This window comes from Mus caroli, chromosome 11 (genome assembly GCF_900094665.2).
Source record: "Mus caroli chromosome 11, CAROLI_EIJ_v1.1, whole genome shotgun sequence".
Classification (NCBI taxonomy): Eukaryota; Metazoa; Chordata; class Mammalia; order Rodentia; family Muridae; genus Mus; species Mus caroli.
This window is the reverse complement of record NC_034580.1, coordinates 72,948,022-72,974,835: the sequence shown is the minus strand read 5'-3', so window position 1 is coordinate 72,974,835 and position 26,814 is coordinate 72,948,022. Positions and strand designations below refer to the sequence as shown.

The following is a 26,814-nucleotide window of genomic DNA, read 5'->3' as shown; positions in this document are numbered from 1 at the left end:
AAAAAAAAAAAAAAAAAAGAAATCTCTGCAGCCCGTTCTGTTTTTGCAACAGGGTTGTACTATGTAGTTCTAACTAGCCTGGAACTCATGGTGAGCCTATTGTCCCAGTCTCCTCAGTGTTGAGATTACAGGTATGAAACACCATGCCCAGTTAATGAAAACTTTTAAGCTGGGCGTGGTGGTGCACGCCTTTAATCCCAGCACTCGGGAGGCAGAGGCAGGTGGATTTCTGAGTTCCAGGACAGTCTGGTCTACAAAGTCAGTTCCAGGACAGCCAGGGCTATACAGAGAAACCCTGTCTCAGGGGGGGGGGGGACTACAAAACAAACCAAAAACAACAACAACAAAAAACCCTTTTTAACATTCCAGCTGTATCTAAGGATTCATTATAAAAATGTCTACAAACCCATCAACTTGGACACCTGAGAAAACATTGTAAAGGTAACATTTTAAGGCAGGATTTTATGGTGCCTGGTTTTATGTTACACTTTTTGTTGTTTTTTGAGATAGGATTTCTCTATGTAACAAGCTCTGGATGTCCTAGACTCACTCTGTAGACCAGGCTGGCCTCGAACTCAGAAATCCACCTGCTTCTGCCTCCCAAGTGCTGGGATTAAAGGCATGCACCACCACTGCCTGAAAGTTTTTTTTTTTTTTCCTTTTGGTTGGCTTTAGACTTTTTTAAAAAAAATGTATTTTATGTGTATGCCTGCATGTATGATGTCTGTGCACACGTGTGCAGAGCCCACAGACGCTGGAAGAGGACAATGGCTCCCCTGCTTAATTGTTGAGCCATCTCTCCAGCCTCAGGTTTGGATTTAGCATGTAGCTGCGGATGACTCTGAACTTAATTCTCCTATGTCCACCTCACAAGTGTTGGGAATCAAACCCAGGGCTTTACATTCTAGGCACGCAGTCTATCTACTGGGCCACATCTGACACTGTACTTCTTTACTAATATATTAGATAATGGGGGCTGGAGAGATGATCCAGTGATCAAAAGTACTTGTTGCTCACTTATAGAGGACCTTGGTTCAGTTCTCAGCACCTATATGGTGGTTAATAGTTCCAGAGGATCTGACACCCTCTTCTGGTTTCCCTGGGAACTGCAATCATGAGGTACACACACATACCTGGATATAAAACAAGACTTACACATTAAAAAAAAAAAAATATGATGGGCTGGAGAGATGGCTCAGAGGTTAAGAGCACTGACTGCTCTTCCAGAGGTTCCGAGATCAATTCCCGGCAACCACATGGTGGCTCACAACCATCTGTAATGGGATCTGATGCCCTCTTCTGGTGTGTCTGAAGACTGTACTTATATATAATAAATACATCTTTTTAAAAAAGTAAAAAAAAAAAAAAAAAAAAAACATTAAAAAAAACCACTTTATTTTTAAGTGCATTGGTGTTTTGCCTGCATGGATGTCTTTGTGAGGGTGCCAGATTCCCCTGGAACTGGAATTACAAGCAGGTAGGAGCTGCCATGTAGGTGCTGGGAATTGTACTTGGGTTCTCTGGAAGAGCAGCCAGTACTCTTAACTACTGAGCCATCTTTCCAGAGCTCCTTTAAAATGTTTTTTTTTTTTTTTTTGGTTTTTCGAGACAGGGTTTCTCTGTGTAGCCCTGGCTGTCCTGGAACTCACTCTGTAGACCAGGCTGGCCTCGAACTCAGAAATCCGCCTGCCTCTGCCTCCCGAGTGCTGGGATTAAAGGCGTGTACAACCACTATGCAGCATTTAAAATGTTTATTTTATTTATGTATAAGTGTTTAGTTGCAAGCACACCTGCATGCCAGAAGAGGGCATCAGATCTGATTACAAATGGTTGTGAGCCACCATGTGGTTGCTGGGAATTGAAATCAAGACCTCTGGAAGAGCAGACCGTGCTCTTAACCACTGAGCCATCTCTCTAACCCCCTAAAATATCTTTAAGGTGGGAAAATAATTTTGTGTTTTTGAGACAAGGTCTCATGTTGACTGTCTATCTTCCAGTTCTCTAAGCAGATGAGACTGACAATGAACGTCTGATTCTCCTGCTCCCTTCCCCTCAACCAAGTGCTGGGGGTAGAGACATGTTCTGGCCTTGTGCACACCAATACTCTACCAATTAAACTCCATTCCCAGTCCTAAAATGAAATTCCTGAAAGTAGAGAGAGAGAATAGTTTTGTTTTACAGAATGGAGGAGGGAGGCCGGACAACAGCAAATGAATTAACAGCCTTCTCTGGAAACAGGGCTGAGTACCTCTGGATGAACTGCAGGTCCAAGGGACACAGAGTCCAGTGTGGGCAGCTGCTCTGCTCTGTTCTCCTGAGAATCTATTCAGCTGAGGAAACTGCATCTCAAACGCCATCGTGCTATTACGTTAGGCATTATTTCTCCCCACCCCTCACATCCCAACGTCCTGTGCTCAAGGACTCTTAGCACAATCACCTCTCTCCAACCCCGCCCTCCCCCACCCCAATAGCTTCCAATCCAGCTCTGCATTGGCTCTGGAGACAGGTACAGAGTCACCCATTCCAGGGCTGCCTCTCACCCTGTAGTTGCCAGACTTTCCACAGGGCAGAACTTAAGCTTTGGTCTCCTCAACCCAGAGTCTGGGCTTCCTGAAACAAAACAGGAGAAAGTGCTGCCCAAATTTGTTTTATCTTTGAGATTTTCTTTTTATTTTATTCTGTGTGGCTTTTGGCCTGCAGGTATGTCTGAGCACATGGAATTCCTTGAGCACATGCACAAGGAATCGAGAAGAGGGTGTGTGTGCCCGGGGACTGGTGTTAGCTGTCATGTCGGTGCTGGAAATTGAAGGATGGTCCTCTCCAAGAGCAGTAAGTGTTTTTTTTTTTTTTTGACAGGGTTCTCTGTATAGCCCTGGCTGTCCTGGAACTCACTTTGTAGACTAGGCTGGTCTTGAACTCAGAAATCCACCTGCCTCTGCCTCCTGAGTGCTGAGATTAAAGGCGTGCGCCACCACGCCCAGCTGCAATGAGTGCTCTTAATGATGCCATTTCTCCAGCCCCAGACTTTGATTTAATTTAGTTATTAAAAAAAATTTTTTTTGGACAGGGTGTATATACATAGCCCTGGCTGTCCTGGAACTCTCAAAGATCTGTCTGACTCTGCCTTCCTTGTGCAGGAATTAAAGGCATGTGCAGCCACACCCAGAGGAAAAAAGTAATGTTTATTTTGTGTGTGTGTGTACACGTGCTTACAGGCTTCTTGAATTAGTTTGTTCTTTTCCTCCAACGTATGAGCCCTGGGAATTCTATACTCAGATCGTCAGGCTTGGTGTCAGTCTCCTTTGCCTGCTGAGCTTTCTACTTAGCCCCAGATTCTGATGTCTAATATCGTTATGCCTGAGGAGTGTGGCATCCTGCCTGACTGGCACCAGGTGAGTCCCCAGGGTTTGATTCCTAGCACCATAAGCACACTCACACACAATCAACAAGCTGGGGGTGGTGACTGAATGCCTGTAATCACATCATCGGGGAGGCAGCGGCAGGAAGATCACTACAAGTTCTAAGCCAACCTTGTTTACATAGTTCCAGCCAGGGGTACCAAGTCAAACCTCTCTTTCAAAACAAACACAGAGGTTGTTCAACAGTTAAGGGCACATATTCAGTTCCTAGTGCCCACGTCAAATGGCTCACAACCATCTGTAACTCCAGCTCCAAGATAATTCAACACCTGTGAGGCCTTTTCAGGTACTGTACTCACCTGTGCATGTCCACAGAGAGGTAGGCAGACGGGCACTGACACACGAACACACATACAACTTAAAAAAAAATTAACCTAAAAAGATAAACCTCAAACAAACAAACAAACACAAACTAAGTCTCCCCACCCCCCAACAAAACAAACTGGAAATTCAAGCCTACTCAAACCATTATGTGGCTCAAAAGCCATCTTTAGATATGGAGGAGGAGGGAGACAAGACTGGGCTTTAGGGTGCCAAAAGTTAGCCTCTGTGCTTTCTCTTCTGACTCCAACCAAGACTTCTGGTCTTCAACAAGATCTATTTCTCTCGCTTTAGTAGGATCCTGGTTAGGGACTGTGAGGATGTCTCAGAAAAGGGATTGATTTTGAAATCCAAACAACAACGCTGAGAGCTATGTTTGGGGCCCAGTGGATTTATTACATCTCCCCCAAGAATGGCATCTATAAGCCTTGGCTCGGGGCTTCTACCTCCCCTTTTGGCAGCCAGCCTTGTGAATTCTGCATACAGGCTGAAAATCAGTGCTGATGCTGGGAAGAGGTTACAGTTGGCAAGTTTGCATGCAACAGGGTCCTTGGTGGCTTGAGCTACCTCCTATGACATCCCAAATACACCACCTAAAAAAAATACCAGCTTTAAGGCTCCCTACGCTACAGTCCCCCCAAGCCCCATCTGGCCAAATCTAGAGCTTGCTGCATTTTGTAATCTAGAGCGGTACAGGCCACAGCCGGGTTACCCAACTGTAGAGGCCGCACCCGCGTTTGCAGGGCGGGTGATGGCAGTAATTCCTGGCAAGCCCTAGCCTGCTCGGAATTAACGGGTCTGCCTCACCCGGAAGAGAGGGGCCCGTGCCTCACGCCCCTCCCCGTCAGGCACCTGCCTTCCAGAGCTGCGAGTCCCAGCACTGGAACCCACAAACCTTAGAAGCCCCTAAACCCACCATGGAGCAGAGGAAGGGTCGAGCGCCTGAGGCCGCGCTGTCGGAGGGAGGACCGCTCTCCGGAGGGCTGGCTCAGGTGCGTCCGAGGGACCCGCACCCCACGCCGGCCCTTTCCCACCCCTCGCCTTCCCCTCACCTGAGACCACCAGCGCTTCGTTGGGGCCCACCGTGTGGCAGTTGCCCATGGCGCCGCTAGCAGGCAAGCAGGCCTTGGGTCCGCAGCGACCGGGAGGGCTGTGGTGGGTCCGCAGCACCGGCCGCGCCCAGCCTATCCCGCCTCCCCCAGCCCCGCCCGCCTGCGCCCCTCTGCGGCCGCGGCCCCGCCGGAAGTGTAGCGGCGGAGGGCGGGGCCGGCATGTGGAAAGAGGCGGGAGCCAGAGCATCCGCAGTCAGCTCGCTTTATTCCAGGGGGCTTGGCCCCGTAGCACCTTTGGGGCACCTCAGTAGTATCACAGTTACTTCTGCGTCACCTCGGGCACCGGCCCTAGAGCAGACCCCCGGGCTCAAAACCCCAGTTCCTGCCCTGACTGAGTCCTTTCCCAATTCCGCCTCCATAAAAAGGGGGGTAAATTCACTACCTAGCTAGAAAGTTGCCAAAGGCTGGATTCAGTCAGTAATTAATATTTAACATCTGTAGTGCATCAACCACAAAGTCTCCGGCCCTTTCCCTGGGCAGATCACTACTCAGAAAAGGGGTCAGAAATCTGAAAATCAAATTCCAGAGCAACAGAGTATTTCACATATCATCCCTGAATCTGGGGTTACAGTATCTCTTATAAGTAGTGTTCATTTCCTTTCACAAGGAAAAGGGCTGTTCAGGACATGACAAGAGGTTCCGAGGTAAATGTGGCAACCCTTCAGTGCCCAGGCACACAACTGAGATTTTGAGGGATCCCACTAGGCTATAAAAGCATTCTGTCCCGGGGGTTAGGAAAGTTAGGGTGTAGGTTCATCTTTCACCTGAATTCTTCGCTGTGTCAATTTGGATAAGTCTTGCGAGCCCTGATAGCTACAAGAAGGTCCAGAAACTGTGGTTTTCTCAGGGCTGGGGGCGCTCTGAGAAGATGGGGCCCTGGGATCCTCAGGTTCCTCCGGCTCTTCATCAGGGTCATCATCGTCTCCAGGCGCAAGCCCTGCTAACTTCTTGGTAGCTTTCCATAGCCTTTGAGCAGCCTGGTCATCTCTAGCAGCTGGGGAGACCTCCTCTACATGGCAGTTGGCAAAATATCTCCCGCTGAGGGGCTCAATGCCCTCCTGCAGAGCGCAGTACAGGGGTGTCTGGGCACCCCCTTGAGGTGCCCGGAGCACCAGCCATGCCAGTGGGCGCAAAACAGGACGCAGCCATCCAGGAAGATGACGCAGGAAGAGCTCCGAGTTCACAGGTCCTGTGGGCAGGAAGAAGGAGGATTTGTGGAGGAAGGCAATGGGGGCCCAGGCACCAGGCAGGGAAAAAAAAGAGCTGGGATCAGACGGTAGAATCTGCTTCCAGGGAAAGCATCTACCAGGTATGCAGGGGCCCCACAAGGTGATTTAACCCATTTCCTACAGAAAGCCTTCCTACCAGCCTAATGGCCTGGATAGTCCCATCTCCCAGGCTGTGCTTGTGTGTGTTCTATGTTCTTTGCTGTTCAATCGCTATTATCCCCCTTTTGGTACTAGTGACTTGAACGCTGGGCTGTGTATCTGCTGTCTAGTACTCTATCAACTTAGCTACATCCCCAGTCCTTTCCTTTCTTTTATTTATTTATTTATTATATGTAAGTACACACCAGAAGAGGGCGTCAGATCATTATGGATGGTTGTGAGCCACCATGTGGTTGCTGGGATTTGAACTCCGGACCTCTGGAAGAGCTAAGAGCTATCGGGTGCTCTTACCCACTGAGCCATCTCACCAGCCCCGGTCCTTTCCTTTCTTTTTGAGAAAGAGTCTCACTCCTCTGTAAGTTCAGTCTGACCTCAAACTGGCAGCAATACACCTGCCTCAGCTTCCCACTGGGGTTACCACAGTGCCTAATTCATACCAGCTTTTCATCTACCTTGAGCCCCATTCCTTTGTTTAGCCATCATTTTTTTTTTTTTTTCAAAAGGAGCTCTGGCAAAGTTTTATTAAAGGAAAACTTTCTTGTTTACTTCTCACCAGTCTGTTCTGGCATGCTTCTAATAATATCAGAATCACCTGGGTCAATGATAGCCAGTGTGCATACTCTGTAGTATTTTCCACACGCTGTGCCCAGTTCAATATTATTGCCACTGTAGTGATGGACCCCAGTTTTAGCCAACATGGCATGGTACTCTATTTCAGATTTCCTCACAGCTGGACAGCTGTCGGCCAGGATAACCAACTTCGCTTTGCCTTGTCTGATCATCTTCAGAGTCTGTTTGTAGCCCAGCACGTACTTCCCACTTTTTTTTTTTTTTTTTTTAAGATTTNTTTNTTTTNTTATATGTAAGTACACTGTAGCTGTCTTCAGACACTCCAGAAGAGGGCGCCAGATCTCAATACGGATGGTTGCGAGCCACCATGTGGTTGCTGGGATTTGAACTCTGGACCTTCGGAAGAGCAGTCGGGTGCTCTTACCCACTGAGCCATCTCACCAGCCCCCCCCACTTTTCATAACAAGCTGGAGCCTAGAGTTGATTGACTCCAGAGACTTTCATCTTCTTTGTGGCCACCATCTTCCTGCCTTAGGTGCGGGACAACCCCCAACCAACACCAGCCGCCAAGATGGCCGGGGAGCGAGAAAAAAGTAGCCATCATTTTTAAGAACCTATAGTATATCAGCCACCATTTTTTTTAACACCGGGGATCTATAATTGTAACAAGAGCTTAATAAAGGTTAATAGCATTATTATCAGTGCGATTACAAAGAAGCCCCAAGGGCTGGTGAGATGGCTCAGTGGGTAAGAGCACCCGACTGTTCTTCCGAAGGTCCAGAGTTCAAATCCCAGCAACCACATAGTGGCTCACAACCACCCGAAATGAGATCTGACACCCTCTTCTGGTGTGTCTGAAGACAGCTACAGTGTACTTACATATAATAAATAAATAAATCTTAAAAAAAAATCAGCTTCTTTAAAAAAACAAAACAACAACAACAAAAAAAACCAACAAAACAAAGAAGCCCCAAACAACGGTTTTCTAAGATGTTATACGATGATCGAGGCAAGCCCTGTCTATTGTAGCCTATTGTCTAAGGACAAAGATGATTCACCAGCTCAGCCCATGTCTCCTCCTCCTCCTACATTCTAGGCACACTAGCCTCCTGCAGCACATTAGTAACACCTGCCTCTGTGCTCGTTATTCAAGTTCTGAGCTTCAAAGATCCCTTTATCTCTTTCAGATCTGTGTTCAATTCTAACCAAGCATCTTCCTTGACAGCCACTGACAAAATAAAAACATTACATCTGAGAAGGTCCCTCTTTTCCTGTTTATCTTTCCCTAGTGTCTCTCTCTGGGTGTTATTGCCACTTGTCATGGAATATGAGGGCGAGGTCTTTGGTGTTTGCTTTGTCTTCTTTTAGAGAGACGGGGTCTTACAGACCAAGGTGGCCTCACTACTTTTGTCCCAGCACATAATCATGCCTACAGTATAGTAGGTTCCATAAAGAAAGGGATCCTTGACTGGATGGCACCATACTTATCATCACCACCGTCCTGACTTGTCTTTTCAGTGGTGTTGGGGACCAAACCCAATCTTAGTTTGGCGTGATGGCTTATACGGGAAATCTAAATATGAGGCAAGAAGTTTGGGGTGAATTTGAGGCTTGACTGAGCTATCCAGAATTCCAGGCCAACCTGGGCTCCAGAAAACTGTCTCAAACCTGCCCCCCAAAACCAAAACAAAAAACAGAACAAAATAAAATCCCAACAAACAACTAGAACAACCAGACGGCTCAGTGGTTAAGAGTACTGGCTGCACTTGTGAAGGACCTAGGTTTTTGTTTTTAAAGATTTTATTTATTTTTTATTCATGAGTGCACTGTAGCTATCTTCACACACACCAGAAGAGGGCATCAGATCCCATTACAGAGGGTTGTAAGCCACCATGTGGCTGCTGGGAACTGAACTCAGGACCTCTGGAAGAGCAATCAGTGCTCTTAACTGCTGAGCCATCTCTGCAGCCCCTAGGTTGGTTCTTAGCACCCACATGGAAGGAAGGTCACAACCATCCGTAACTCCAGTTCTAGGGGATCCTACCTCTGTGGGCACCGCCACCACTACGATATATATCCATGCAGAGAAAACTAACACACACACACACACACACACACACACACACACACACACAAAACTAAGCCAGGAATGATGTTCCACACCTTTGATCCCAGCACTCTGGAGGCAGAAGGAGGCAGGTCTTTGGATGTTTGAGGTCAGCCTTGTCTACAAAGCAAACTCCAGGTCAGCTTAGTCTACACAGTGAGATCCTATCTCAAAACCAAATCAACCAACCAACCAAACATCCTAAACCAAAGGAAGAAAGCAAAGAGCAGAAGCTCAGGGTTTGGCCTATACTAGGACATGTGTTCTACCGATCAGCTGCAGCCCTCTATATTATCATCGGGATCTTGTTTTATCCCCAAGCCAGTGGTCAGCATCCAAGCGTGAAGGTGAGCAAGGAAGAAAACAGATGAGAAGAAAGTCTGTTCCCAAGATCAGCAAGGAACAGGTTTCCATTCTGTGATTCAATAGGAGACTGGGGGTATGGAGGCACATAGTAACATACAAAGATGCTAGAGAGGTAAGGAAGAGCTGTCAGTCAGGCCTCACCTGGGTGGGCTGCATAGCAGGTAACACCAGTGCCCTCAAGCTGGGTGGCAAGCTCCCGGGCAAACAGCACGTTGGCTAGTTTGCTGTCAGCATACGCCCGAAGCTCCTGCTGCCAGCCCACCACTGGGCAGTCCAGACGTGTGAAGTCGAGACGACCACGTCGGTGGGCAGCCGATGACACTATTACCACACGGCTCGGGGCACAGGACCTCAGGCGGGGTAGCAACAAGTGCGTCAGCAGAAAAGGGCCAACATGGTTCACTCGCAACAGCAGGTTAAAGGTTTCCCGAGTGCGGCCACAGGAGCTGATCCCTAGGGCAGAAGCTAGGCATGAGGTGCTGTCATAGGTGTCCCACAGGTCTTAGAATCCCCATTTGTGAGATGTGCCTGCTGGAGGGCCTGCCTCTTCAGGCTCCCCGCCGCCCTCCCACAGGGCCTGCTACTCCTCACCTGCATTGTGGATGAGGACGTCCAGCCTTGGTTCAGAGCTTAAGAAGGCTGTGGCAAAGGCCTGCACAGAGGCCAGACTGGCCAAGTCCAAGGCCATGAAGATGACCTCATTGTTTCCACTTTCCTGTGGAGCAGCAAGTGCTAGGATTGTTACTGGGTATCTCCCTTCTCCTCCCTCTTCCCAGGCTTCTGAGAGTCTACCCACCTATGACTAAAACCTGCCTCTATGCATCAGCGTGTAATGGGTGTATGGATTCAAATCTTGACTTTGCCCCTAACTAGAGTGTGACTTCAGGCATGATACTGAGTATCTTTTGGGCCTCTGTTCTCTTACTGAAAAATAACAGGATAATAATAATATTAACAGCAATAATAATACTTTCTACTGAAAAAAAAAAGCTGGGAGAGTTAAATCAGATAAAATACATGTATGTCTGGTGTGGTGGCACACATTGGTTATCCTAGCTACCCTTTTGTCTGAGACAAAAGGGTCACCAGTTCAAGGCCTGCCTGAGCTAGAGTTAATATATATTAAATACCCAGTCAGCACAATGCAGGTATTTGCCATTAACATCCCTTGTTTTTATTATCATTTTCCATAAAATCAATTACAGCCTTTCACCTGTTGTAGACAGCATCTTGCTATGTAGCTCAGACTGCCTTGGAACTCATGATCTCCCTTCCTCAGCCTCTTCAGGGCTGGAATTACAGGTGTGCACCAGCATGTCCTGCTGTAACAAACTTTTCCTAAGAGACTGTGGTCTTCTCTTACGCACCTTTTTTAAAATTTATTTATTTATTTATTTTGAGACAGGGTCTTAGGATGTAGCCCAAACTGGTCTTCAACTCACAAAAATCTACCTGTCTCTGCCTCTCAAGTGCTAGGATTAAAGGTATGTGACCCTCTCACTCCTGTCCTCTGCAGTCTAGACACCGCACGGTTCTAAGAAATTCATCTGAAAAAGCCATCAGGATGGTCCAGAGCCTACTGAAAAGTGTCTTCTCTGCTCAGCTGTCTTCAACTCGATGGTATTTGGAAGGGCCTTCAGAAGCTGGCTGTGGCTCAGAACCACTTCAGGACATTCCTCTTATTCCTTGCTTCATCTCCCGCCCCCTGTCTCTCCAATTAGACTCTCTAGTCTCAGGGCATTCGCACCTGCTGTTCTTTCTGCATCTCTTCATTTGCCTAACCCTCCCTTCTTTGTCGCCTTTGCCAAGGATGGCCTTGAGCTCGCTCGCAGCCTGGTGCTGGGACCACACCTGACTTCATTAACTCAGATTCTTAAAGCTCTCAAGATTAGAGACCACAGCAGTCCCTGCATCTTCCTCTCTGTTTAAGGGACAGTGAGGCTCTCTCCTCTCAGATCTTGATTCCTCCGTCGCTCTGCTCCGCCCTCCGCGTCCCGGGCTCACCCGCCTCCCGTATTCCTCTATGGTCTCACCTGACGGAGGTCGAAAGCGGCCGCCTCCCCGCGCTCCCGGCTGCGGCAGGCCAGCACCACGCGCGCTCCCCGGCGCGCCAGCTCCAGCGCTGTCATCTTTCCGATGCCGCTATTGGCGCCTGCGGGCGGCGGGTGGGAGCCAGCTCAGCCGGTCGGGCCGCGGCCACCCGCCCGGCCTCCCCGCCGCCCGCTCGCGCGCACTCACCAGTGACCACGACCGTGCGGCCCCGAAGGCTGCCGATGCCGCCGCACGACGGGGCCTTCACCAGGTTGTAGTAGACAAGCACGTAGGCGCCCAGCAGCAGCCCGGCGCCCAGCAGCAGCATCTCCATGCCGGCAGTGCTCCTGGTTCCCGCCCGGGCCTCGTCGCTCCCGCCTCGGCCTCGCGAGGGCGGCGGCAGGCTGGCCAGGGGTGTGCGCGCACGCGTGGCCCCTGCGAGCGCCCCCTAGGCGTGCGCCTGCGTGCCCTGGCGGCGTGCCTAGGAGAAACACCTTGGAGTCCTGGGAGCGCCCTCTAGGCTTGCGAACTCCCGGGAACGCGTACTCCCGTATGTACCGGAAACATCTGCCTGAGGGACGGGTGGGTGTGTGCATGCCTAGGGCCCTGAGATCTCCGCTCAGGGTTTGGGCGTGCTTCTGGATTCTGAGCGGGCGCCGGCGGTGAGAACACTGCGTAGGTGTCTGTGCCCATTGCGGGAGTCCTCCAGGCTGTGCATGCATCTGTAGTCTCCACCAACGCGTGTGACTGAATGAACATCTCTGTTTACTCTAGGTGTGAGTATGTAGCAGTCTCGCAGTCTGGAGTCCTGTGTACATGAATGGGCTCGTGTGTCTGGAGTCGAGTCCTGGATGCCTTTTCTTCAATGAAGCGACTCCTTTTTCTCATCCTTTCATTATCCAGCCCTCCGCTGCTCTTCTAGGACCTTTCCCGTTACAGGCCAGAGGCATGAGGCTTCTCATGATGGCACTGACAGGGTTGTCAGGATTCAACCATGTGATCTCCTAACTCTGTGACCCCACCCCTTTCCCTGTCGATTTTGGAGGTGGTTTCCCTAGGCCCATGGTGGCCTTAAACTTGAGATCCTCCTTCCTCAACCTCCGAAACAGTGGGTATTACATGGTTGTTACTCCATGACCTCTGCTTTCGAAAAGGCAGTAGTGAAAATGTTAGGCGGTAATTTGTTTCTGGGACGGTTCACAGGTAGCAAGACTAGGTAGGTAGACACTCCATTACTCGGGAAACAGTGACTGAGGGTAAGATGGGCAGGGACAGCTAGGGATGTGGGCATTCCAGGCATTCCTGGCATGACCTTGCCTAGGACAGTGAATAACCAGGTAGGTCCTTTCTGCCTTTAGAGGTTTAAGAAGTCCTTCCTGAAGTGGAAGCAGAGTGGCAGGGACAAGAATACAGCTATATTTGGGAGTCAGGGTCAGATTTCTGAGACCAGAGGAGAACTCCCTATTTAATACTGCACTTGTGTTCTTGGAGCACAATTATAGACGCTGTGAATTTAAAGCTCATCTTCTAGCCCTATCAACAGACTTGAATGTATGAATAGGTACTAGTTAGAATAATGCCAGAACAGATTTTTCTAGGGGACTGTTCTCAGTAAGAACTTTCTGAATAAATCATCGCCAGGAAGCAAGCAGGATGCCCAGGAAATTAGGGTAACACAGCAGGGTATTTCCTGATGAGAACAGCAGAAGCTATTCAAGTTATACCAAGAGCAGCACAGGCTAGAGCAGCAGTCTTTAACCTGGGTCACCTCCTTACCAAGAGTCGAAGGACCCCTTCACAGGAGTTGCATCTCAGATATCCTGTATCAGACATTTATAATTTGCAGCGGTAGCAAAATTAAAGTTATGATGTAGCACTGAAATACTTTTTAGGGAAGGTGGTCACCACACATGACAGACTGTATAAAAGGGTCACAGCATCAGGACTGTTGAGAACCATTGGTCTAGAGAGATGTTACTGTATTAGGGCTCTCTAGGGAAACAGCAGTCCTCCAAAGAAAAGCAGTCCTTTCCAGTTCCCTCACAGAGCTTAGGCTCCCTTCACTAACATCTCCTTCTCCACCAAGCTTCCCTGGAGACTCCCTGAGACTGACACTTGTACGAAAAGTGAGATCCAGGACACTTCCCCTTTTAAGCATGACAGGGAGGACAGACAGGCAGAAAACATAATTTGAAGTATTTTTGGTTTTTATATACAGAATACAGGAAAGTTTCTGTAAAGTCTAAAACATTACAATTACTATGTACATTGGTACTAGTTGTGGGGAAGAGGAAGTATCGGGTGAGGAGGAAGAGAAGTGGTAAGAACAAAAAAGGACACAGAACAGGTTTACGACAAAAACGCCTTTGCTACAATAGACAATTTGAGAAAAACACTCTACCACATGTACTGTACACAGCTTTTAAAAACATTGAAAAAATGCCATCACTAGATGTATTTACACAAAATCCAAATACACTTTTCCTTATTTGAAATAAAATAGATGGACAGCCAGAAAAAGGATTCATTTCTCATTTGTCCATATACACAGTAGCTACCTGTAGTGCAACTGCTGCAGAAAGGGAAATTCCTTGTAGGGTGGGAACCATGGAAAGGAGTGGGTAGCGATCTTTATATTAAATAAAACAATGATATTGTATAGATTTTGCTGTATGAAAACTGTATTTTTTTCTTTTAATATAAAACTATTGTCACTGCCACAAAATAGAACAAGTTTCTGATTATTTTACAACAGCGGGCAGGCGGTCGAGGGGGAAGGAGCAGGAGGCGGGGGAAGGGATTGTGCTGGAGGAAGTGTCCAGACCAGGGCCTCCTGTCCCTGCCCTCGCTGCTCCTCAGCGCGGGTCTGCCGCTTTCCCATGAAATGTTGAGTACAAATATATGTGCAAATGCCCCCTAGAACTTGAGAAAAGAAAAAAAAGTCTTAAAAAACAGTCAAAAGGTTTTCTTCATTTCATGCAAAGATTGTAGTTGAGGGTTTCTGGTATAGAAAACACCCAGGCTTGGTTCGTGTACATTTTTGCATTGCAGGAGTCTTGGGTGGGCGTCCAGGCCAATGGCCTAGGGAACGGAGTTGGAGCGCAGCACAGGGCCCTGATGGGGCTTGAGAGAGAGTTTCTCGGCCAAGACCCCATCCTGCAGCAGGCTGGCATCGCCTTTGGGCTGTTTGGTCGCAAACTCAGTGATGCTGAAGACAAACTGCAGGCAGCCCAGCTTGATGTAGCTGCCATGGTGGAGTAAGGCTGTGCCCTCCCAGCCGGCCCCACTGCCCCCAATCAAGCTTGAGCTGCTGGCTTTGCAATTGCAGGGTCTCCGCTGTGGCCCCTGGGCCTGGGAACTCATCATGGCTGCCTCCTCACTTGGCTCTTCATCCTGTTTCTGGTGTCGGCGGCGCCCTGGGAAAAAGGGGCATGATCATAGGAGGGGAAGAGTGAATGGCTGACCTGTCTGGGGTGACTGGCAGTACTGGCCCCCTGCGTCTCCCCATTCTATGCTACATGATCAGGGCTGAGGATGCTCTCAGACGGGGCTGGAGTCTCAAGTCCCTGCCCAGGTCTGATACATATGTGGGTGTTCAGCACTTGATTTTCGGTGGCTTTTTCCAGGCCCACCATCAATGAGCTTGGCCAAGGGGACTGGGAAGGCAAGAAACTGTAGGTCACTGACAGCATGGTAGAACCAAGGTGCCGGGGCCTTAGCTGTGTGGCCACACACAGGCCTCTGCTCCAACTTACTGAGGACACTCTGTACTTTGGCAACAATACTGCTTGGGGGGGTTGGCGGGGTCTTCTCAGAGAAGTCACATGAATACAGCACATTGTCCACCGTTGTCCCGTGCTCACTGTAGTTTAACAGCTCATAATGTTTGGTATTCTGAGGAGGAGGGGAGATAATGATGTGTAGTTGCTGTGTGCGGCCTTAGGAGAGGACACAGGGTTTGCTGCTCTACCTAGCAAGCTCAAGCTCTTGCTCAGTCACAGCCTGCCTCTTTCAGAATTCACCAAGACTCACCCATGTGAAAGCCTGCCCCATTGACTCCACATCTCCTCCCTCACCCCGCTCCTCAGCACTGGCTCCTGTTCATCTGATATTCACTGGCACATAATTATGATGAAATTCAGGGACACACAGAGCTTGGCTTCGTTCTATTTTGATCCCTCCCGTTTTGAGGTGGCTTCCCTCAATTGTTTCTGTGGGCAACATTAGTTGCAGCGATTGCCTGCTCCTACAAACAGGTTGCCATGGTGGAATGCCAAGCCCTTCACACTGAGTCTTTCCTTCCAAGATGGACAGGAAGAAAGAGGACAGGCCTTTCACCCTTGCCTCTGCCTGTGTCCAGAACCCAGTGCTGGGGAAGGACCTCAGGCTAGGAAAGCTCCCTCCCACCCATCTCTGCCCCTCACCTCATCGTAGAATATGCAGGCATGTTTCCCGGACACGTAGTTACAGTGACCATAGTTTGTAAGGCACACATCCATGTCAGCTCCTGCAAGGTGGCAGGAGTCAAGGGAAAGGCAGAGAACAGACTGTAAGGTGTATGTGTTGGGGAGGTTAAGGAGAGGGGAGTTAGCTTCTGGGTGGTTGCTAGTAGAAACTTCAAGGTAGCTCAAGGCCTCTTCTTTCTTTCTTTTTTCCCCTTTATAGTAATGGGGTATAGCTTTGAACTCTTGATCTCCCTGCCTCCATTCCATAAGTACTGAGATTATAGATACATGTTGGCAAGTTCAGCAATTCCTTTTGTTGTTCTAAAGCTAATCTGCATTAGAATACATGGCTGCCACCCAGACAGAACAGTAAACTACTGAAGAGGATGGTATATTCATGTGAACACAATAGTGTAGGGCACTTTAAAGGGCAATTTCTAGGGGTGATTAGAGGTGTGGTGGGCAATACTCTCAGATGTAGTACCTGAGAGGTTGAGGCAAGAGAACAGACTTGAGTTCAAGGCCACCCTGGACTACAGAGGAGACCCTATCTTAAATCATCTTGATGACCAAAAATAATCAAACTAACAAATAAAGGAAGGTTATATGTGAGCTTATCACACCCGAGAATAAAGAAGTGTTCTCTTTTTAAGTCTTTCCTTACAGTGTTTCAGAAGCTACTGAGAGGCAGTTAAAGCAAAAGGCCTGAGCCAAGGAAGTACCCCATTGGATTGTCTGGGTTCTCAAGTCTCTCTTGCCTGGATACCCCAGTGGGGTGTTGTTAGATCCATCAACCTCGAAAGGGTTTCTCTAAGTGTCCACCTTTAGGCTGAAGGTCCAGTGCCCCTCCCAGACTCCTGGCTGGCTCACCTGTCCCGATGTAGAGGGTTCGATAGCACATGTTCACAGCTCCTCCCAACCCTAAGAGGGGGCAGAACACAGCTCGGGCCTGTACCTCCTTTCTTTGCACTACAAGACAAACATAGGGATAGGATCATTCAGAAACCCAGAACCTGTGACCCAAACACAAACCAACAAAACCTGGATCTATGGTTGGTGGCCTTGAAAAAAAACCTCACTAGGTGACTCATGCTGACCCAGAGCTGCTTCAGGGAGTGCTCCACCCCACCCATAGCACTTCCAGGACAGGTTAGGAAGGGCCTTCAATGAAGATGGTTACAGAATTTGAGGACATTAGTACGTTAAGTTCCTGGGATCCTGGTTAGCTTAACAAGGATATTCCAGCCGGTAATAAAAAGAGAACATGGAAAAACCTAAGGCAGCGTTTCTTAAGCTTTAATGAGCACTTCAACTGCCTATGGATATTGTTAATTATAGTTTAGTTATACAGTACTTGTCCAGTAAGTCAATGGCTTTGATTCCTAGAACTACTGCCACCCACATCCAAAAACTGATTTTGGATTTAGTTGGGAATAAAAGGGTCTGGAATCTGTAAATTTGAATTTACTGCATTGGAGTTCACACACACTTGTTAGAGTTCACACATATTTGTGTTCATATATACACAAACAATTTTGGTGTTGTTCCTCATATTCTGGTTTTTGGAGGAACAAGGTCTCTCAGTGGCCTAGAATTCAAGAAGTAGATTAGGCTGGACAGCTAATGAATCCCAGGGATCTATCTATCTCTACTTGCTCAGTTTTGGGATTGTAAGCATGTATCACCATACCTAGCTTTTGTTATGTGGGTTCTAGGGATACAACTCAGGCTTTTCAACTTAGGGACCTCCTAGTTCTAGAATTTGTATTTCTAATGAGCTTCTGGGGCTCTGGTGTTGCTGGCATGGCACATTCCCTGAAGCACCAAAGCTCTCATGTGCTGAGCTAGGGCTTCCAGATAACCAAGTGGAGTTAACACTGGAGAAGAATTTCCTATTGTTCTTCTATTTCTCACCTTGAACCTTAGGAAAACCTTCTAGTTCAAATGTTGCAAAGTAACTGAACAGAAAGCATACAACACACACCCCAAAGGATGGTCGCTGCTTGGCTATGAATCAAAGTGGACTTGTGTGAAAGAAGTTATGGCAAACTCCCCAAGTCTGATCAAAAAGTTGTTTATCTTGTTCGCGCTGAGAAAAAAAAAAAATCACGGTGCTTTATTAAACCCAAAGGTACAAAGAGTTTGAGCTACTGAAATCAGAGATTCTCCATGGAGCAAGGTGGTCATTCACACACATCAGACAGGAGAGCTGATGGTGTGGTGGCAGGTATATGCACGCGCGCGCACCTTCTGGGTGGTGCCCTCCAGAAGCCAGCGGATGTGTCCCAACATTGCCCGGTGAAGCTTGGACCCGGGAAGGGAAAAGCTGATGTACTCTCTGCAAGGCCAGAAACTTGATCAGCTTCTCATCCAACATATTTATCTCGATTTCTATCAACCAAAGAAAAAGATCAAAAAAGCTGAGAGAAATGGAATGTGGAAGCAGATAAGGGCGACAGGGCAAATCCAGCAAGTGACTTTTGTTCAAACAATATAAAGTTCACAGTGGAACAAAGATCTGAAAATGGGTATCTCACGTGCGATTTGCAGTGAGAAGGCCCCAGAGCAGTGGCTTCTTGTAGTAAGGCAGGCTAATTTTAAATCAAGAAAGGCAGAACCAATGACCCCAAGTTGCCTGGTATAGACTTATAGATAGTCTCTTCTACCCATTCTGTGCAGAGAAATCCATCTCTATTCTCTTTAACTTTGGGGTTCACCACAGATGGAAACAAGTCTCCTGGTTCTGTTTTGCTGCCCAAACCAAGGGAGCTGCCTAATGTGATTCTGTTCTCTCCCACTGGTTCAGCTTAGCTGTGTTCTCCTTTTCTTCTTCTTTGGTTATATTGTGTAAACACAGAAGGCAGAGACAAAAGATGGCGCCTTCTTTCCCATTCTTCTACCCAAATGGATACACGTATCCCCATCTCCTTAACCCTCTTCAAAAAGGAGCTGAATGGTACTGGGACATCACTCACCTCCGTTGACATCCATAAATGCTCGAAGTGAGTTGGTGAGGTCCACCATGGCAGTAGAGTTGGCTGGGAAAGAGGGTACGGTTAAAGCGCTTCCTATGGATAACGTGCCGGGGCTGACCTTGCCATCTGGGGACGGAGCAGGAAGACTGTTACTTACGTCGCCTGAGGGAAACCCACCGGTCCAATCCCCCATTGTTGAGACAGTTCTGGATTTCGGACCCAAGGTGATGTTCCCTTCTTGATTCTCAACCCACAGGCTCTGGAACTCCTAGAGCTAAAAACGTGTGGTGAGGAAGGGTAGATGGAATAATAACATACCCGGGCACGCAGGATTTCCAGAGCACTTGACAACTGTGGCAATTTACTATTCTGGGGCAAGTGCTGAGGTTGCTTTATTCTTTGGTTCATGACCACCTACCTCTCTGCTACCTCTACTCTTACAGAAACAGCACCTACAGTTCCTATCTGCTGACGTACAAATGTCAGTTTGCAGAATTTACTCACTCTAGCATTAGAGTTGGAAATAGGACCAGGGGCTCCCAAGCAAAGAAATCACAGGCACCTGGTTGCTGACTGGGAGGATGGCGTCAGTTCATGTGGGAGAACACAGGTGACAACTGCTTATGAAACCTGGTTCAGATGCTTGGATCAGCAAGCTCGAGGTCCAAATGCTGCCTGGGACAGCTGAGAGAACAAGTCTATACTGGGTCAAGTACAGACCTACAGGATTCTCTTTAGACATATGGCCAAGGGCAAGCTTCTGGGCCAGACCGACCTCTGCAGGCATCCCACTTTATAACTCTATGAAAGGCAATGCTGCTTTCTGTCCCTGCTTCTTGAACATGAATGTTCCTCCAATGAGCTGGCTCTGAGAGTCTGCATCACTCATATGTGAATGTACACACCAAGCCTCAGGCTGACCCAAGTGGTTCCAGAAAGCATGTGCCTTCTGAGGTGATGGGACAGACAGGCAGAAGACTAGGTCCAGAAGGTGAGAGGAGGGGCCAGTGACCCAACTGCAGTTCCAGTATTGCCACTGACCTGGCAGGCCACCCTAAGGAAGTGACTTAAATTAGTGAGAACAGCCCCAACTTATGGCTGGAATAAGCTAACACAGCCTTTCTCCTGCCATAGAAATACAGGGAAGACGGATCACTGACACAGAGATTAAAGGCCTCAAGTATTCCCAGGGATAAACTGTTTTGGACTCTTAAGTCTGTGCTATTAACACAGGATTATTCCAGAGAATACTGGAATACTGAAACTCACCTGATGATGGCGCTGGTGAGCAGAATCGTTGGTTGGCGCTTGTGGCCAAGATACTGTCTCCTGCAGCTTGGGGGGGAGTGAGCACCCGGGTGGCATTTGGGGGTGAGCCCAGAGGCCTCGATTCTGTCGACGAAGGTCCTATCTGTGACTGGACAGTCTTTCTATGCAAAGTGCTGGTGTTCTCGATGCTGGCACAAGAGCTGGGAATGGAAGGGGGCAGGCTTGGGACGGGTACCAAACTCCTCTGGGGACAAGAGCTGGGGCCAGTGGCATTTTCTGTCTTCACAATGATGCCGACGTGGTTCTGAAGCCCCCCAGCCGATGGTGGCGTAAGGGGCCGGGGCCAGCCTTGCCGGTGTGTGAGGCCCGGTAAAGGGGTGTTGGCGCCAGGAAGTCGCCGGGGATCCGTGGAATCAGTGGGGCTGCTGTAGAGGTGTGGGCCATTGGCTTTTACCTCTGTGTTCACAGGCCCATTGGCAGTCCCACAAGGGGCTTTCTTGGATTTTTCCACACAAGAACTGCAGCTGATGTCTTCTAGGGTTGGGGGCTGGTGAGGTGGAGAGCAACCCAGGGAATTTTGGGTGCTCATTGCTGAGGGGCAGGACAAAGGGTAGTGGGAAGGAAGAGGTGCCTTGTCAGCGGTTTGCAGGGAGGTGGTGATTGAGCTGTCAGTCACAATAACAGGCTTAATATCAGCCTTCTCTGTCTGTTCAGAGTCCCAAGGCGAAGGCATCTGCTTAGCAGATAAATGTTTCAATATGCTGCACTGGAGCGCAACAACACTACAGAGCCACTGCAATGGAAGGAGAGGAGAGGAGGTGAGAGGCCTGGGAGACGTTGGTCCATCCTGCCACAGTGGCCAGGGCTACAGCAGAGTTGATAAGCACTGTTTCCAAGGCTCCAGCACAGTGACTAGAAAGGGACCCCACTTGCTTTCTCAAGCAAGACTTACTGGTACACTTGGCAGCACAACCTCAGCCAGTGGGGCTGAGATGTCCTGTGATCAACATCCAGCAAACACCCCAGGATCTGCTCTGTGTCTGGCACTATCACCTAACCTCTCTGTGAGTCTGCTCATCTCTCGCTATGGTACAGAACTGCCCAGCTTGCAGCAATGGGAGACAGATGAGGAGAGCGGCCTGTTTGAAGTCACCTTCTTGCTTCTGGCATATGAGCTTGGGATTCTCCAAGGGTCACTCAAGTTTTAGGGGCTAGGAGGTAAGGCAGGGGTAGGAATGACAGACAGACAGACACAGAGGCCCTGGTGTTGTGGGAGAGATCAGACCTGGGATCCCGATCCTTTCACTCACCTCTTGCTGCTCTGCCTGAGTGGCTAAGTGCTCAGAGTTCAAAAGGTGCGTTTGCGATTCCTCAGGGACCCCACTGCAGATTAGCTCCCCGTCCCGAATGGCCGCGGGTGCAATAAGCGGGGGTGGAAACTGGTACTGAGATTTTATAGCATCAGGAACCTGTTCAGAACAGGAGAAAAGGAAAGTTGATAGTGCCAACATGCCCAGTTGAATCTGATCTAATGAGATACTATTTTGATTGAAGGGCTGGTGCCCAAGGGATCATCTACTCTGTGATGCACCAAAACCCAAGAGGCTCAGTGTGCTGCAACTGTTTTGGGCTACCCTTTGACACCAGCACAGACATCTTGTCCTGAAAAGGTACAGAAACAGAAACAATAGGTAGGGACCTCATTGTTCTTCATTAAGATCTAAGGCCTTACAGAATTGTACACTACAGCATGTTGTCTTCCATTTTTGTCCTGAAACATGCAAGATTGATACTGGACTGGGCATTCATCAGGGTGGTCCAGGCTGAAGATTTGTATTTCCTAGGCCAATGGCCAAGGCTGAACAGTAACTGAGAAATAAGTTAAGTGAGGTTAATTCATGGCAGAAAAATTTAGCATGATGCCTGAGGAATCTGAGTACTTAGTCAATGTTAGTTTTCATCATCCATCCCTTCATGACTCATATGACAACCGAAGACTTACATTATACACGAACGAAAGAAACTCATGAAAGAACCACTCATAAATTCCACCAACACTTACTGAGTGCCTTATAAGTCTGGCACTGTTCCAAATCCTAGAGGTCCAGGGGTGAATATAAAAGTTAAGCCTTGCCTCCAAGAAACTCAGTCTAGTGGGGGAAACATAGAAAGGCTATTACAATACAACACAATGCATCCTAGGGTACAGGCACATTTGAGGTGCTGTTATTAGAAAGGAAAAGTCCAGCAGGGCAGTGGTGCTGCACACTTGTAATCCCAGCACACGGCAGGGAGAGTCGGGTGGATCTCTGTGAGTCTGAGGCTAGCCTAGACTACACAATGAGGAAAGAAACATGAAGTTGAGAATTACCAAATAGTGCTGCGTTCTTTCTAAAGCAGTAGGAGGATGAAGAAGTGGGCTAGACTATGGCTATGCCCTGGGGAAGGGCACAAAGGCAGAGAAGCTAGGGAGCTCTGAGCTGGGTACCAGGCTCTCAGCAGCAGGTTCCCCCTGCACTGCTGTGACCAAGCGCAGAGGCCACGGTCCAATGACACTGTTCTCATTTCACTCTCAAGCTGTCTAAGAACAAACTGTTCTTCAGGAAGTTTATAACCCTGACTTTCTCTTCAACAATAAACTATTTAAGGGAAGCCAAGGAAAGGACTTAATCAAGGTTTCCCAACATGTTCACTTCAGCTCCAGGCTGTCTTCTAATGCTTAAAAAAAAAAAAAAAAAGATTTATGCCAGACAGTGGTGGCACATGCCTTTAATCCCAGCACTTTGGAGGCAGAGGCAGGTGGATTTCTTGAGTTTGAGGCCAGCCTGGTCTACAAAGTGAGTTCCAGGACAGCCACAGCTATACAGAGAAACTCTGTCTCAGAAAACAAACAAACAAACAAAGATTTATTTATTTCATTTACTCAGGACCTCTGGAAAAATAGTCAGTGCTCTTGACCGCTGAGCCATCTCTCTAGCCCCCAGGCTATCTTCTGAATTTACATGGAAAATGAATCATTTTGGATTCCTTTTAGATCCATTTAACTAGCTGTATGAGGCATCCTACCTTATAACCTATTTCTGTAATGAGAAACACCGAGAAAACCGTTATACCAGAGGGTAAATAATTACTTAGTTAAGAGTTCGCTATATGGGGCTGATGAGATGGCTCAGCGGGTAAGAGCTCTTCCAGAGGTCCTGAGTTCAAATCCCAGCAACAACATATTGGCTCACAACCACCCGTAATGAGATCTGACGCCCTCTTCTAGTGCTTCTAAAGACAGCTACAGTGTACTTACATATAAGAATAAATAAAAATCTTTGGGCTGGAGCAAGCAGGGCCAGGGCAAGCAGAAGTCCTGAGTTCAATTCACAGCAACCACATTGTGGCTCACAACCATCTGTACCGCTACAGTGTATATAGTGAGAATTCTGAAACTTTGGTTTCTTAAAAACAAACAAACAAACACCCCAACAACAACTTAGAAATATTATAAAATGATGTTTCTGTTTTACTCCTGGGGTGGGGAAATGTGGTGGCTTTGGACTGTCTGCAGCAGCTGAATATGACTTGCCTCGCGCTCTAACAGAGGTGTGGATTTGCCAGTTGCAGATAATTTCTGCAATCGTGTGACATTCTCAATTCTGGGAACTTTTCAGAGCCCCAGTAGGTGAGGTGTGTGTGGGGTGTCATGTGGGGGTGGGGTGGGTGAGTGGTTTTGGTTTGTTAGTAGTTGTGCTCAAAGAAATAAAAGGAAATTAGCTTCAGTGATCTCTCTCTCCCTCTCATTTCCCTATCCTTTCTTTCCTATCTAGTAATAGAAGATGAAACCAGGCGGACAAAGGGTGGGAAGAAGAACCCATTAAGTACCAAAGATCAGCTACAGATGGGAGTAGTGTGATGGAGCTTAAAACATGAGCGCCACCTAGTGGCCATGTTTAGAACTGCTGATCTCCACCACCACAATGCATGCACTGGTTTATTTCCAAAGAGAAAGAACAAGTTTATATGTGAGAATAGTGTATTAAGCCTTCTAGATCAACTGAATATGGGGATTGAATAATTTGAGAAATAGCAAATGCTTTTCTTCGTTTTCAGTTTTTTGGAAATGGTTTTCTCTGTGTAGCCCTGGCTGTCCTGGAACTCACTCTGTAGACCAGGCTGGCCTCAAACTCAGATCTACCTGCCTCTGCCGCCCAAGTGCTGGGATTAAAGGTGTGTGCCACCATGCCCAGTGAAATATCTCATTTTTAAAAGACATTTTTTCTAAAACAGAAATTATGAGTTAACAAGAATCATTATTACAGATATCACTCAAGAACAATCTTTGTTCTAGTGGCCAAATCGTAGTCTGACCGAAATCATTCGTAAAAATACTTATTCCAGCACTTGCTTCACACACAACAAAACAATTCCTAATTTCAAGTTACTCTCAAGCAATTAAAGAAACAAAAACATTAAAAATCCAAACAAAGACACCACACCCACAAACCGCAGTCATAAAAGAAGAAGAAAATCAAAGAGTGATTCATGCTCTAAATGGAACAGCTGGGGCCATTCTCTGTAGAGCAGGCTGGCCTTGAACTTGTAGAGATTCACCTGCCTCTGCCTCCCAAGTGCTAGGATTAAAGACGTTCGCCGCCACCACCACCCAGCTGCAAACGTTCTTCAATGAAGGAAATTCTCTCAGTCTCTTTGGACATTGTTTAGAAGTATGAAGTGCCTAGAAATACTGTATCATAACAATTTACAGCTGCTTTAGTGATATTTTGCTTGATTAATTATCAATCATATCATATCAATTATCAATATCACCTCAGAGTTCTCAGAAGGGGACCACTTAACAGGGACAGACAATGTAAGTAATAGTCAAGTATGCTGGCTAGTTTTAACTCGGCACACAAGATAGAATCAATTGGGAAAATGCCCTTTCAGATTGGCCTGTGGGCGGTTCCACCCCTTGGGCTGATAGCTCTGAGAGATGTAAGAAAGTGGGCAGAACCAACCATGAGGTCATGCTACCAAGCAGCACCAACCAAGCTTGTGCATCAGCTCTTATCTTCAGGTTCCTGCCCTGATTCCCTCAGCAGTGAAGTGTGACCACCTCAGCTGTAAGCTGAAACAAATGCTACCAATCCTCCCCCAAAACAAAACAAAAACCAGTTGTTTACAGTTATGGTATTTTATCACAGCAATAGAAACCCTAGGACAAAATGTTGTATGTGACAAGGGACACAACTGGGCTTGTAATAGGCTGAAGGGTGCTTCTCTTCTGGAGAATTATAGACAGATTACAAAAGCGCACCTGCAATGTTGCCTTTAGAATTCTGACCACCACTCTCAGGGTATTACTACACGAGGTCACATTTATTACTTGCTGAGACACCAAAGACACATCTTACTGAAAGGGCTGTGACTTACCTTCAAGCTTCTTCTTTTGACAGACTGGAGCACACGGCGGTTAGGAGGGTGCTTCTTGTGGATCCGGTTCAGGAAGTCTACTTTGACAGCATGTTGAGAGATGGTGTCCTGGAAGCGATCGAACACCTGGCACCGACTGCTCAGAGTCAGACTCTTCTGGTCCAGCTGGAGACAGAGCAGAGACCACGGTGGTGAACTTGAAGGGTGCTGCCCCTCTGGCTAAGCCCCATTCTCTGGGCTTAAAAAACCCCAGAAGCTCTCTGGGGAATGGGCTACTTCTATGTGGACAGGATGTCAGTGGGAATAAGGAGACGCCTGCTTTTGGGAGTTCAGAAAGTGAAGGAGCCTGGAAGGGCCTTCTCATTTAGCCTGAGCATACACTCTAGGTCAGAGCCGCCCATCAGGATCATCCCTAGCAACTCAGAGTTAAAGAAGATGTAGAGCTGGGCCCTGTAAAAGCCAAAGAACCAGACACCCTGCCCATCAAGTCAATCTCTCACTGAAAAAGCTGTCCTACATAGATGCCTTGCTCACACTGAATCAAAATCCTGTGTGTTCTGCCCTATTCCTGTTCTAGGGTACCAGGAAGCATTGCTGAGCTCACCTCATTTATTATGTCTTCCCTTGAAGGGAGAAAGCTCTGGCCTGCTCTTAAAGGTCAAAGGGAGAGGAGGGAGGCATGGAGAACTCTCGACACTTCCCATCTCCTCTGTTACATTTGGCCCCCTATACTTTAGTTCAAAAGACAGGGTCTGGATAAGAAATGGCTCAGGGTCAAGACTTTCCAGTCTTCCAGAGGACATGCTGAGTGGCTTACAACCACTTGTATGCAGTTCTAGGATGTCTGATGCCCTCCACTGCTGTCCCATCATGTCACCTACATACATGTGGCATTCATTCACAAAGACAAACATCCATGCACATCAATAAAAATGAATCTTAATAATTAAAAAAAGAAAGCCTATTACTCTATGTTGGGTATGGTCATGCTAGCCTTTGCTCTCAGCACTTGGGAGGCAGCTGAGACAGACAGACCTTTGTGAGTTTGAGACGAGCCTGATCTACTAGCTAGCCTGGGCTACAGAATATGACCATCTCAAAAATGACATAACTTAAAAAAAATTTATGTGTATGAATCTTTTGCCTGCATGTATGTATGTATGGTGCCTGCAGACTGGATACCCTGAAACTGAAGTGATAGACGGCAGCTATATGGGTGCTGGGAACTGAACATGGATCCTCTGCAAGAACTGCTGAGTCAACTCTCTAGTCTTGATAAAAATAAATCTTGGAGCCGGGCGTGGTGGCGCACGCCTTTAATCCCAGCACTCGGGAGGCAGAGGCAGGCGGATTTCTGAGTTCGAGGCCAGCCTGGTCTACAAAGTGAGCT

At 47.8% G+C, this 26,814-nt stretch overlaps 3 protein-coding genes across 8 annotated transcripts in view; all 3 read right to left on the bottom strand.

Moving 5' to 3' along the window:
• Positions 1–4,983, bottom strand: part of Flot2 (flotillin 2) — a 20,330-nt gene extending 15,347 nt beyond the window's left edge. For 2 of the 5 annotated variants that reach the window (XM_021176200.2, XM_021176199.2), the window contains exon 1: positions 4,793–4,983. In XM_021176200.2, the coding sequence (XP_021031859.1) occupies positions 4,793–4,841 (49 nt within the window). In that variant the 5' untranslated portion in view covers positions 4,842–4,983. The remainder of the gene's footprint in view (positions 1–4,792) is intronic. The other 3 variants (XM_029483784.1, XM_021176202.2, XM_021176198.2) reach the window with 2 other exon arrangements.
• Positions 4,984–5,038: 55 nt separating this feature from the next.
• Positions 5,039–11,712, bottom strand: Dhrs13 (dehydrogenase/reductase 13). The gene is made up of 5 exons (XM_021175593.2): positions 11,522–11,712; positions 11,317–11,435; positions 9,875–9,998; positions 9,425–9,736; positions 5,039–6,041 (listed from the first exon to the last, which is right to left on the bottom strand). The coding sequence occupies exons 1-5, from the start codon at positions 11,646–11,648 to the stop codon at positions 5,593–5,595; spliced, it is 1,131 nt and encodes a 376-aa protein (XP_021031252.1). The 5' UTR covers positions 11,649–11,712; the 3' UTR covers positions 5,039–5,592.
• Positions 11,713–13,503: 1,791 nt separating this feature from the next.
• The window catches only part of Phf12 (PHD finger protein 12), a 47,728-nt gene continuing 34,417 nt past the window's right edge, over positions 13,504–26,814 (bottom strand). Inside the window, exons 7-15 of one of the 2 annotated variants that reach the window (XM_021175590.2) lie at positions 25,425–25,589; positions 21,314–21,472; positions 20,004–20,796; positions 18,735–18,860; positions 18,007–18,150; positions 16,630–16,728; positions 15,739–15,821; positions 15,070–15,208; positions 13,504–14,730 (exon numbers count right to left, since the gene is read on the bottom strand). In XM_021175590.2, coding sequence (XP_021031249.1) covers positions 14,396–14,730; positions 15,070–15,208; positions 15,739–15,821; positions 16,630–16,728; positions 18,007–18,150; positions 18,735–18,860; positions 20,004–20,796; positions 21,314–21,472; positions 25,425–25,589 — 2,043 coding nt within the window. In that variant the 3' untranslated portion in view covers positions 13,504–14,395. The remainder of the gene's footprint in view (positions 14,731–15,069; positions 15,209–15,738; positions 15,822–16,629; positions 16,729–18,006; positions 18,151–18,734; positions 18,861–20,003; positions 20,797–21,313; positions 21,473–25,424; positions 25,590–26,814) is intronic. The other variant, XM_029483330.1, reaches the window with a different exon arrangement.

Bases quoted from the DNA above. Each gene is read 5' to 3' on its own strand.
- Dhrs13 (XM_021175593.2), bottom strand. From the start codon at position 11,648: ATGGAGATGCTGCTGCTGGGCGCCGGGCTGCTGCTGGGCGCCTACGTG. The intron at 11,436-11,521 runs GTGAGTGCGCGC...CGCCGCCCGCAG, and splicing joins CCGCACGGTCGTGGTCACTG to GCGCCAATAGCGGCATCGGA. The intron at 9,999-11,316 runs GTGAGACCATAG...GCTGCTCCACAG, and splicing joins CCGCTTTCGACCTCCGTCAG to GAAAGTGGAAACAATGAGGT.